The 13,245-nt window shown below is 46.4% G+C and overlaps 1 protein-coding gene across 4 annotated transcripts in view; it reads left to right on the forward strand.

Moving 5' to 3' along the window:
- Positions 1 to 13,245, forward strand: part of CAMSAP2 (calmodulin regulated spectrin associated protein family member 2) — a 231,822-nt gene that overhangs the window by 135,033 nt on the left and 83,544 nt on the right. For all 4 annotated transcript variants that reach the window (XM_033916859.1, XM_033916855.1, XM_033916856.1 and 1 more), the window contains one exon: positions 8,031 to 8,121. In XM_033916859.1, coding sequence (XP_033772750.1) covers positions 8,031 to 8,121 — 91 coding nt within the window. The remainder of the gene's footprint in view (positions 1 to 8,030; positions 8,122 to 13,245) is intronic.

Raw genomic sequence — 13,245 nt, forward strand, 5'->3', positions numbered from 1 at the left:
GCAATTCGCTTTGATATATGAATGCTTTGGATAACAAGCATGCTTCTGGAACGAATTATGCTCATAAACCAAGGTTTTACTGATATGTAAATTGCTTTGATTGGAACAACAGACAAAAAGTATATCAAATCCCATCTCTTTTCCCGTTCCTTTTTACAATAGAACTGCTACTTGCCTCTAGAGCAGTGGTCTCAAACTCAAACCCTTTGCAGGGCCACATTTTGGATTTGTAGGTACTTGGAGGACCTCAGAAAAAATGATGTCTTATTAAAGAAATGACAATTTTGCATGAGGTAAAACTCTTTATAGTTTATAAATCTTTCCTTTTGGCTAAGTCTTAATAATAATATTGTAATTTATGATCAAGAAACTGTTTTATTTTACTTTTGTGATTATGATAAACATACCGAGGGCCTCAAAATGGTACCTGGCGGACCGCGAGTTTGAGACCACTGTTCTAGATGCTAAAATAATTTGAGGAGGAATCAAAATTCCTAATGAAACTGTTCCTTTGCCTTTTGTGGCTTTAATTGGATGGACCCTTGGGAAATAGATGGCTTGAAGGCAAGGAACAGAAGTCTGAAATGTCAAGAGAAAGAAACATTACACCACTGCTTTGCCATTTGTGTTCATCCCCAAACTGCTTTTATAATGTCTAGTTTGTTTTATTACCAAGCCTTGGCTTTATCAGATTATTTGGAATGAATGAGTTTGCATAAATGTTGTTACAGCAAGCATTAATGCGTTACTGGGGGTTCCATTTACCTGAAATCTTTTTCAACCCTGGAGGATATCTAGAGCCAAAGACTGAATAGCAGCTGTCATAAAAGCAAATATTTGAGAGATGCTAATTAAAAGAAAATGAAAATATTAGTGGCTTCCTGCAAATAGATGTGAAAAGGAAAAAGAGCCAGCGTAATGCTTCGGATCCTTTCCACTTGCATAAGTTAAAGCTAGAGCACTGATACAGCCCTGCAACTCGTATTTGCCACAGAGCACTTTAAACACTTGTAGAACTATTATGTGCTTCAAAAATATCAGGAATAATCTTTAAAAAAAAAAATTGTATTCGGGTAAGCCTCCCATAAAATGTTAAGAGCCTTTCCTTATTTCTCATGCAATCACTTCAAAATAGTGCATGCCCTTTTGTTATCTAGGATTGCGATGGTGATTTCTGAGAAACCGCTTTGCACTACTCTGCCTGCTTTAGCCTTTATAATATTCAAAACACCTCTTAAAATGATCTCTTTCTTTCTGTACATCGTCAACTATTTCTCTGGCCACTCCTGCTCTTCGCTGGGCTGTGATATCTGTGAAGTTGGTACTTACTCCACAGCTCCTCAGTATCTCTCCTCTCTTGTTACTCCCTATACTTGCCTCCGGGAACTCCGCTCGTCAGAAAAGTCCCTCCTCTCTGTACCCTTCTCCTCTACCGCCAACTCCTATGTCTGTCCCTTCTACCTTGCTGCGCCATATGCTTGGAACAACCTGCCTGGCTCACAAGAAGACCTTGTGAGACTGGAAGCCTGGGTGTCAAAATGGCAGATGACATTTTAGTGTGAGCAAGTGCAAAGTGACACATGTGGGAAAGAGAAACCCAAACTATAGCTATGTGATGCTGCATTGTATATTAAGAGTCACTACCCAGGAAAAGGTTCTAGGTATTATTGTTGAGGACACGTTGAAACCCTCAGCTCAATGTGTGGCAGCGGCTAAGAAAGCAAATAAATAATAAATTTGGAAAGGAATGGAAAACAAAGATGAAAATGTTATAATGTCCTTGTATCACTCTATAGTACAGCTGCTGCTTGAATACTGTGTTCAGTTCTGGTCGCAACTTGAATACTCTGGTCTGCAACGTGAATACTGTGTGTAGTTCTGTATCTCAAAAAAGATATAGCGGAAAAGGTACAGAGAAGGGCAACAAAAATGATAAAGGTTTGGGTCGACTTCCCTATGAGAAGGCTAGGGTCTTTAGCTTGGAGAAGAGACAGCTCAAGGGTGATATGATAAGAGGTCTATAAAATACTGAGTGGAGTGGAAAGTATAGATGTGAATCACTTGTTGACTCTTTCTAAAAATACTAGGACTGGGGGGCATGTGATGAAGCTACTAAGTAGTAGATTTAAAACAAACTGGAGAAAATATTTTGCCACACAATGTGTAATTAAACTCTGGAATTCATTGCCAGAAAATGTGGCAAAATCAGTTAGCTTAGCAGGGTTTAAAAAAAAAAGCTTAGATAATTTCCTAAAAGAGAAGTCCATAGGCCATTATTGAGATGGGTTGGAGAAATCCACTACTTATTCCTAGGATAAGCAACATAAAATCTGTTTTACTACTTGGGATCTAGCTAGGTACTTTAGATCTGAGTTGGCCACTGCTGGAAACAGGATACTGGGCTTGATGGATCTTCGGTCTGTCCCAGCATGGCAATTCTTATGTTCTTACGTCGGGCTCCGTCTCTGGCAGTATTCAAAGCCAGACTAAAAGCCCACTTATTTAAAGCTGCGTTTAAACACTGACCCAACCAACATATCTGTCTGTCATTCCCTTAATAGTCCTCTACCACCTTTTAACCCCCTCTGTGTATCTGGTAGTGCTGTAGAAATCATTATTATTATTTTTCTTCTCTCTGGTTTCTTTTTCCCTAATTTCCTCTGCATTCACATCAGGTATGTGTTTTCTTTTTTCATACTCATTAAGTCACAACTTGCAGTTGCTCGTGTGCACTAGCCTTTCTTCTCCTGTTCACATCTCAGCTGCTCTCACATGCAAGACCCATTCATAAGACTTCATTATCAGGATTGTAGTAAGTTCTATGATACTATTTCTTACTAGAGCTGTACCGAATAGCACATTTGATTACTTGTCTGACTATGAATCATGGACATTGAGTTTTAACATTCTTTCCAGACTGGACTATTGTAATTCCCTCTAACCAAGTCTAACCAAGAAAAATCTTCAAAGACTTCAGCGGATCCAGAGCACGGTGGCTAGGTTGATCTTCACAAAAAGCAAATTCGATCATGTTTCCCCGCTTCTGTCAAAACTTCACTGGCTTCCGGTGATTTCTAGGATTCACTTTAAATGTACCTGCCTAATTTTCAAGATCCTACATGGCATTCTTCCTCCCTTAATTCCACTATCCTGGAATTCTTTGAGATCTGACACTACCAGATCCGCCCACATACTCAAACTATCTTTCCCCTCGTTAAAAGGCGTCATGTAGGCAGGTAAATTAGGGAAATCCCTTTTCTTCAAATTCACTGAGCTTTGGAATAATCTCCCTGCCCCGCTGCTGAATCTAGGCTCATTCCAATTATTCCGAAAGCATCTGAAAACCTGGCTTTTCTCCAAAACATAAAGCTATCTATTTAAAATGTAAAGCTAGCTATCCTCTTCATAACCTCTAATTTCTTATTATGTCCTTCCCTCATTTATTGAATTACCTGTAAATCGTGCCGAGCTCTATCTTTATGGAGATGATACGGTATACAAACTTAAGGTTTAGTTTAGTTTAGTTTAATATTAAAGCAGCAACGTGAAATCATAGATCAAGTGTTTATTTCAGTAAGATTCAGCACATTTAGAACCTTGGATTATTCATATTTGATTTTAAATCACTATTTGGCCAAATATGAATAATGTATTAGGAGCACTATTCGGGATCAAATCGAAAACGAATTTTCAGTATAGCTCTACTTACTACATTGTTAAGCATGAATCATTTGGAGTAATTGTAAGATTACTGTACTGACTCTTTTTACATCTGCACACATTTCATTCATATCTTTCTCACACATCTCATGTACAGTGACATGTATAAGTTGAGGGGAGTTAACAGGACTAAAAATAGCCCAAAATGCTGTGATCCCCCTCCCCCTCCCCCCTACAAACAAAAGGTACCGTATTTTCACGCATATAACGCGCGCGTTATACGCGTTTTTACCTACCGCGCATACCCCTCGCGCGTTATATGCGTGAGCGCGGTATACGAAAGTTTTCAAACATAGTTCCCACCCCGCCCGACGCCCGATTCACCCCCCCAGCAGGACCACTCGCACCCCCACCCCGAACGACCACTCGCACGCGCTCCCACCCGCACCCGCATCCACGATCGGAGCAAGAGGGAGCCCAAGCCCTCTTGCCCGGCCGACTCCCCGACGTCCGATACATCCCCCCCCCCCGGCAGGACCACTCGCACCCCCACCCCGAAGGACCGCCGACTTCCCGACAATATCGGGCCAGAAGGGAGCCCAAACCCTCCTGGCCACGGCGACCCCCTAACCCCACCCCGCACTACATTACGGGCAGGAGGGATCCCAGGCCCTCCTGCCCTCGACGCAAACCCCCCTCCCCCCCAACGACCGTCCCCCCCAAGAACCTCCGACCGCCCCCCCAGCCGACCCGCGACCCCCCTGGCCGACCCCCACGACCCCCCCACCCCCCTTCCCCGTACCTTTGGAAGTTGGCCGGACAGACGGGAGCCAAACCCGCCTGTCCGGCAGGCAGCCAACGAAGGAATGAGGCCGGATTGGCCCATCCGTCCTAAAGCTCCGCCTACTGGTGGGGCCTAAGGCGCGTGGGCCAATCAGAATAGGCCCTGGAGCCTTAGGTCCCACCTGGGGGCGCGGCCTGAGGCACATGGTCGGGTTGGGCCCATGTGCCTCAGGCCGCGCCCCCAGGTGGGACCTAAGGCTCCAGGGCCTATTCTGATTGGCCCACGCGCCTTAGGCCCCACCAGTAGGCGGAGCTTTAGGACGGATGGGCCAATCCGGCCTCATTCCTTCGTTGGCTGCCTGCCGGACAGGCGGGTTTGGCTCCCGTCTGTCCGGCCAACTTCCAAAGGTACGGGGAAGGGGGGTGGGGGGGTCGTGGGGGTCGCCAGGGGGGTCGCGGGTCGGCTGGGGGAGCGGTCGGAGGTTCTTGGGGGGGGCGGTCGTTGGGGGGGAGGGGGGTTTGCGTCGAGGGCAGGAGGGCCTGGGATCCCTCCTGCCCGTAATGTAGTGCGGGGTGGGGTTAGGGGGTCGCCGTGGCCAGGAGGGTTTGGGCTCCCTTCTGGCCCAACTACCAAAGGTACGGGGAAGGGGGGTGGGGGGGTCGTGGGGGTCGCCAGGGGGGGTCGCGGGTCGGCTGGGGGAGCGGTCGGAGGTTCTTGGGGGGGGCGGTCGTTGGGGGGGAGGGGGGTTTGCGTCGAGGGCAGGAGGGCCTGGGATCCCTCCTGCCCGTAATGTAGTGCGGGGTGGGGGTAGGGGGTCGCCGTGGCCAGGAGGGTTTGGGCTCCCTCCTGGCCCGATATTGTCGGGGAGTCGGCGGTCCTTCGGGGTGGGGGTGCGAATGGTCCTGCCGGGGGGGGGATGAATCGGACGTCGGGGGGGGTGAACGGAGAGTCGGGACAGCGCACGGAGAGGCGGGGCAGTGCACGGAAGTCAGGGGGGTGAACGGAGAGTCGGGACAGCGCACGGAAAGTCAGGGCAGTGCACGGAAGTCAGGGGGGGTGAACGGAGAGTCGGGACAGCGCACGGAAAGTCAGGGCAGTGCATGGAAGTCAGGGGGGGGTGAACGGAGAGTCGGGACAGCGCACGGAGAGGCGGGGCAGTGCACGGAAGTCAGGGGGGTGAACGGAGAGTCGGGACAGCGCACGGAGAGGCGGGGCAGTGCACGGAAGTCAGGGGGGTGAACGGAGAGTCGGGCAGCATGCGCGGTATAATCGTGAGCGCGTTATACCAAAGTTTTTGTGCTTATCATCGTGATTTCTGCGCGCTATACACGTGTGCGCGTTTTATACGGGTGCGTGTTATTTGCGTGAAAATACGGTATTCCACTAGCCTTGCTGAGAGGGAATATGATAGAAGTTTATAAAAACTGGCAACATTTTCATATGTATTGTAGACTTTTTTCCTGTATGTAATTGAATCAGGCAATCCCGCTTTTGTATTTTTGGGGGTTTTAGAACATTTTTTTAATCATTATTGCTTCTGGTCTGTTAATAAATACCACTTTATGTATGTTTATTCACCTCTGTAGTCTGTTGGGATTTAATTGTTGCTCCACATATCTGCACATATTTCATAAAGTACATATGTAGACTGCATGCTGAAATTTACACCTTTTTCAGAGCAGGTGTAAATTTTGTGGCCAAGCACTTGCTCCGCTTTGGACTTCTCAGATAGGCAACCTGTTGTGAAATCTGGCTTTTACTGCACATCACATCCAAGAGAGGCCACTGATACTGCTCAATCTCTTCAGCCCTTCATAGAAAGTACAGTAGTACCTTGGTTTACGAGCATAATTCGTTCCAGAAGCATGCTTGTAAGCCAAAGCACTCGTATATCAAAGCAAAGTTCCCCATAGGCCATAATGCAAACTCAGAAGATTCGTTCTACAACCAAAGTTTGCTATGGTGGCCCAGGGGTAGGTACCTGCCTGTGGGTGCTGCAGCCCTTTCAGCGTGGTGGCCTCCTTCCCTCGGGTTCCCTGTGCGTCTGCCCTCCCACTTACAAACACGCAGGATATCATGCGTGCTTGTACGTGGTGCGCGTGTTGTTGGAGCGGCGGCCGGCTTGACTCGGGAGTTGAGAGGTCCTGCGCATACTTCTGCAGGATGGCGGCTGGCTTGAATCAGAAGCCGGGAGGCGCTGGTGGACGGCAGAGGCATCAGTCAAAGCGGGAGGGCAGCCGCACGGGGACCCCGAGGGAAAGAAGCCACCACGCTGAAAGGGCTGCAGCACCCACGGGCAGGTAAACACCCCTGGGCCACCATAGTTGAGAGCTTGTTTAGCGAGTCAACACTCATTTTGCGAGTTAAGATTTGCAGGAGTGTTTTGCTCGTCTTTCAAAACACTCGCAAACCGCGTTACTCGCAAACCGAGGTTTGACTGTACTCAGTAAACCTTATCATATGTAGCATAATTTGACTGTGGATTAGTAGTTACCACAAGTTTGGCTGTGTTTGGTTTTGTCTATGCCAGTGTTTCCCAAGTCCAGTCCTGGAGTACCCCCTTGCCAGTCAGGTTTTCAGGATATCCACAAAGAATATGCATGACCTTGGTTTGCATACGGGAACAAAGAAAATCCAACGAAGTCTGCAGTAAATCCACCGAACCAGGAAAACCAAGCAAAAACTGCAGATTATGTACAAGATGCAGGCAATATTTATTGGACCAAAATTAAAATACAGTTATATAAAACCTTTTTACCAACCAAGGGACCCGACACGGTCTGTGTTTCGGACAACACACCTTCATCAGGGGTCCATGGTAAATAAGGTATAAAATGAACCACAACAAAATGAGGGTAAACGAATGCCTGTGTGATTCTTCCTGCAAAGTCGCTTCCATCTTGTACATAATCTGCAGTTTTTGCTTGGTTTGTATACACCACCTCATTATATGCAAATCTCTTTCATGCATTTTCATTGTGGATATCCTTAAAACCTGACCGGCAAAGGGGTACTCCAGGACCGATGAGGGAACACTGGTCTATGTGCTTTGCATGTACTTGTTTTCTAATAAAAGGAAAATAAATAAAAAACTAGCACTGATTGCTGACCTCATATGGTATCTTGATGTGTGGTCAGGCTTACAAAATGAATCTTCTTTAACTTTTGTTGTGATCGTCTGTGTGGATAAAAAAACGTTAACTCTAAATTAGTATTTCCCCACCCTCTCCTGGAGGCATTGGGTCTCTACTGTATGCAAATCTCTCATGCATTTCCACAGCGGATATCTTGAAAGCTTGACTGATTAGAGGTGCCTCCAGCACAGGGTTAGAAAACACTAAGGGATCCTTTTACTAAGCGGCAATAGCGTTTTTAGCGCACGCAGAATTGCCGCGCGTGCTAAACCCATGCTATGCGGCTAGAACTAACGCCAGCTCAATGCTGGTGTTAGCGTCTAGTGCGCGTGCTAAAACCGCTATCAAAGCTTAGTAAAAGCCCTAAATTTTGTTCTTATTTTAAAATGGAATTTGGTTTGTGTTAGTTTGTTCTCTTAACGCCATTTCTTTATCATTTCCAACTTCTTTAGGGTAATTATTTGGTATTCATGGCAGAGCTGTTTTGGTGGTTTGAAGTTGTTAAGCCTTCATTCGTACAGCCTTTTACCGTTGATCCTCAAGGTGATGTATCTGAGTACTTGCTTTACTCTTGCCACGTTATCTTGTTACCTTGTTGGAAAATTGTATTTGTCTAGTATAACAACATTACTACCGTATTTTCACGCATATAACGCGCATACGTGTATAACACGCATACATGTATAGCGCGCGGGTCCAAATCATTTGTGTAAAAAAAAATTTATATAGCACGCACACGCATGCTGTTATAACCTCCTCCCGCCACTCCCTCTTCTGGCCTGCGAACCGGCATCCTCCCCCCCGTTTGCGTCACCCCCCTCCCCCGCGATACTGCATCCCCCCCAACACCGCAAAGACATCGGTCGCTTACCCGATTGGGCACCGGCACCAGCACCAATGCACAGGACGTGCCAGTGCCAGTACCCAAAGATCCTCCCTCGTTGGGCTGGGCTGGGCTGGGCGGTGCGAGGGAGATCCTCCCTCTTCCCTGTGCCGGGCTGGACTGGGCTTTGAGCATTTGCGCATGCTCAAAGCCTTCTGGTCTCGCTCTCTCCGAGATTCTCAGAATCTCAGAGAGAGCGAGACCAGAAGGCTTTGAGCATGCGCAAATGCTCAAAGCCCAGTCCAGCCCGGCACAGGGAAGAGGGAGGATCTCCCTCGCACCGCCCAGCCCAACCCGGCCCACCCCAACGAGGGAGGATCTTCGTGCACTGTGCATTGGTGCTGGTGCCGGTGCCCAATCGGGTAAGCGACCGATGTCTTTGCGGTGCTGGGGGGGATGTAGGATCGCGGGGGAGGGGGGGTGACGCGAGCGGGGGGGGAGGATGCCGGATCGCACTGAAAAAAATAAAATTTGTATAACGCGCTCACACATATAATGCGCATGGTTATACTCAGTTTGTAAAATCGTGTATAACGCGCGCGTTATAGGCGTGAAAATACGGTAATCAAGCTCTTTACTATAGGGCCAATTAAGGTGGGCCTTACTTTACAATCATTCCATTGGTGTGAATTTTGAAAAATATGGCCATGGTATGGAAGGGAAAGAACCTGCTCCAACTAGGTTCTTTCACTTATTAACCCCACTGAGGCTATGCTAGAGCTGCATTTAAAGATTTATCAAGCAGCAAAAAGAAAAAACCCAGCAGTTCCACAGTGAATAGAGAAACCAAAACAAAAGAAACTGTGGGATGGATGTTCTTGATAATACTACTAAGTCATTATCACCCACATTTCACTTTAATTATCACTTATAATATTAAGTTGGGTTCACTTGACACAATTTGTTCACCATCCACGTTATCAGATTTCAGAAAACGCCTATCAATCACATCTCACCATCAGTCCTTTACGCTTACACTTACATTCATGTTCACAGGACCCCTGAAGAAGATTTTTTCGTCGAAACACGGACCGTGTTGGGTCTGGTTCACCTAACGCACATGTGGATTGTTTCTGTATTTCTAACACAGACTGAATAAAAAAGCCTGCATCAAGAACATCCATTCCACAGTTTCTTTTGTTTTGGTTTATAGATTTGCCAACATATCACCAAAACTTTCAAGGTAGTATAAAGAAATAAAACAAGGAAATAAGTTGATAACCTTTTTTATTGGACTAACTCAGAGCATTTTATGATGAGCTTTCGAAGGTAATACGTCTTCTTGCCACCACACCCATTTCACTCAAAACTTTCAAGAAATAATCCACAAAATTTCCAGGATCATTAGTACCTTGATATGAATTAATAATAATTTTATTTTTGTATACCGCCATACCGGGGGGTTCTAGGTGGCTCACAACAAAGGTAATACATACAGTGCATAAAAAAACAACAGATAAAATAGTAAAACCAAGCAAATTAATACATCAGGTTAAAAAAAGGAAGAACAAGTTAAAATAACAACATACATTAAGATACCAGCAATGGCAAGTTTTGTAGGCATGAGACCAGCTGAACCTGGACTCTCAGTAATAGCATGTACAATACTGAAGGAGTTTCCTCCTGTCAATCTTTCAAAAGAAACAATTTGCAGCATTCCCCCTCCTTTTGTTCTTTTCTTAATTCTTCTTCTATATCAATTGTATTTCCTCCCCATCCACCTATCGTTTCTTGTTAGTCTGGTTTAACATGTCTTATATCTGTTACGCCAGGGGTACCCACACGTTTTTGGCTTGTGAGCTACTTTTAAAGTGACCAAGTCAAAATGATCTACCAACAATAAAATTTTAAAAAACACTGTACACAGAGAAAATGTTAATTATAATTTATATTTGGGGTTTTGTTTTTTTTTCAAAGAGGTCAAGGCAGATGACTTTAAAATATGCAATGTCACCTCAGTAACAACTATACAAAAATAGACAAATATACCCCCTTCCCTTGTACTAAACCGCGATACCGTTTTTTTAGCACAGGGAGCTGTGCTGAATGCCTTGCACTACTCCATAGAAACATAGAAATAGACGGCAGATAAGGGCCCACGGCCCATCTAGTCTGCCCACCTTAATGTCCCTCCCCTACCTTTGCCCTGTGAATAGATCCCATGTGCCGATCCCATTTGGCCTTAAAATCAGGCACGCTGCTGGCCTCAATCACCTGTAGTGGAAGACTATTCCAGCGATCAACCACTCTTTCAGTGAAAAAGAATTTCCTGGTGTCACCTTGTAGTTTCCCGCCCCTGATTTTCAACGGATGCCCTCTTGTTGTCGTGGGACCCTTGAAAAAGAAGATATCTTCCTCCGCCTCGATGCGGCCCGTAAGATACTTGAATGTCTCGATCATGTCCCCCCTCTCTCTGCGCTCCTCGAGCGAGTATAGCTGTAATTTGTCAAGCCGTTTTTCGTATGGTAGATCCTTGAGTCCCGAGACCATCCGGGTGGCCATTCTTTGCACCGACTCCAGTCTCAGCACATCCTTGCGATAATGCGGCCTCCAGAATTGCACACAGTATTCCAGGTGGGGCCTCACCATGGATCTATACAATGGCATAATGACTTCCGCCTTACGACTGACGAAACCCCTTCGTATGCAGCCCATGATTTGTCTTGCCTTGGACGAAGCCTGCTCCACTTGATTGGCAGACTTCATGTCCTCACTGACGATTACCCCCAAGTCTCGTTCTGCTACCGTTTTTGCTAGGATCTCGCCATTAAGGGTATAAGACTTGCATGGATTCTGGCTGCCCAGGTGCATAACTTTGCATTTTTTGGCATTGAAGTTGAGTTGCCATGTCCTAGACCATCGCTCCAGTAGGAGTAGGTCGTGCATTATGTTGTCGGGCACTGAATCTTCGTCTGTTGTGCATTTGCCCACTACATTACTCAGTTTGGCGTCATCGGCGAATAATGTTATTTTACCTCGAAGCCCTTCTGCCAAGTCTCTTATAAAGATGTTGAATAGGATTGGGCCCAAGACTGAGCCCTGTGGTACTCCACTAATCACCTCCGTCATTTCGGAGGGGGTGCCGTTCACCACCACCCTTTGGAGCCTACCTCCAAGCCAGCTCCCAACCCATTTCGTCAATGTGTTACCTAATCCTTTAGAACTCATCTTGCTCAGTAACCTGCGGTGTGGTACGCTATCGAATGCTTTGCTAAAGTCCAGGTACACGATGTCCAGGGACTCCCCAATATCCAGCTTCCCCGTTACCCAGTCAAAGAAGCTGATCAGGTTGGATTGGCAGGATCTCCCCTTAGTAAATCCATGTTGTCGGGGATCCCGTAGATTCTCCTCATCCAGGATCTTATCTAATTGGTGTTTGATTAGAGTTTCCATTAGTTTGCTCACTATTGATGTTAGACTCACTGGTCTGTAGTTTGCTGTCTCCATCTTTGAGCCTTTCTTGTGGAGTGGAATGACGTTAGCCGTCCTCCAGTCCAACGGGACGCTGCCTGTACTAAGGGAGAGGTTGAAGAGCGCGGACAGTGGCTCCGCCAAGACATCACTCAGCTCCCTAAGCACCCTGGGGTGCAGGTTGTCTGGCCCCATTGCTTTGTTAACCTTGAGCTTTGACAGCTCACCGTAGACACTGCTGGGCGTAAACTCAAAGTTACTAAACGGGTCAACTGAGCCAACCCTTGTCTGTAGCTGAGGGCCGAGCCCTGGTGCTTCTCGGGTGAAGACTGAGCAGAAGTATTCATTTAATAGTTGGGCTTTTTCCGAATCCTTTTCCACATAGTCTCCGTCTGGTTTCCTAAGACGTACAATCCCGCCTGAGTTTTTTTCTTCTATCACTGATATACCTGAAGAAGGATTTATCTCCCTTCTGGATGTTCTTTGCTAGAGACTCCTCCATGAGGAATTTAGCCTCCCTGACTGCTGTTTTGACGGCTTTTGATTTGGCCAGGTAGTCTGCTCTAGAGTCCTGCTTCCCTGATTGTTTGTAAGAGATGAATGCTTTTTTCTTCTCCTTGATCAGGTCCGAGATCTCCGCAGTAAACCACTGTGGCTTATATGCTCATATGCTCCCTGCGCTAAAAACTACTATTGCGGTTTAGTAAAAAGGGGCCATGTAGTGCAAAATATAGACAGCAGATATAAATTCTCAAAATGGACACATTTTGATTACTAAATTGAAAATAAAATCATTTTTCCTACCTTTGTTGTCTGGTGATTTCATGAGTCTCTGGTTACTCTTTCTACCCCGCCCCTCTTTCTACTCTCTCCCTGCCCCTTCCCCCCCAAACCACTGACAATAATTTCCCCTGCTTCCCCAACACGCAAAAGCCAGGCCTGTGCAGCCACTACACAAGTCTTCCCTCCCGACGTCAATTCTGACATCAGAGAGGAAGTTCCGGGCCAGCCAGACAGCGATTAGCTGGCCTAGAATTTCCTCTCCAATGTCAGAATTGATGTCGGGAGGGGGGGAGGCTTGTGTAGTGGCTGCATGGGCCTGGCTTTTGCGCATCAGGGAAGCAGGGAGAACAGAAAGGCAGTGCGAGTCTATCGCGGAGCCCGGGATTGGCTCTGTGATCGACTTGCGTTGCCCTTGCGATCTACTGGTCGATCGCGATCGACCTTTTGGGCACACCTGTGTTACGCCGTTTGTTTAAAGTTTTATCTTCTTTTTTTTTTTTTTTCATAGTCAAAAGTATTTTATTGAACTCAACAAGAAAAACAAGCAAATACTCAAAATGAAACACAAACAAGCTCAAAGTTTTCAAACC

This window comes from Geotrypetes seraphini, chromosome 12 (genome assembly GCF_902459505.1).
Source record: "Geotrypetes seraphini chromosome 12, aGeoSer1.1, whole genome shotgun sequence".
NCBI classification, from domain to species: Eukaryota; Metazoa; Chordata; class Amphibia; order Gymnophiona; family Dermophiidae; genus Geotrypetes; species Geotrypetes seraphini.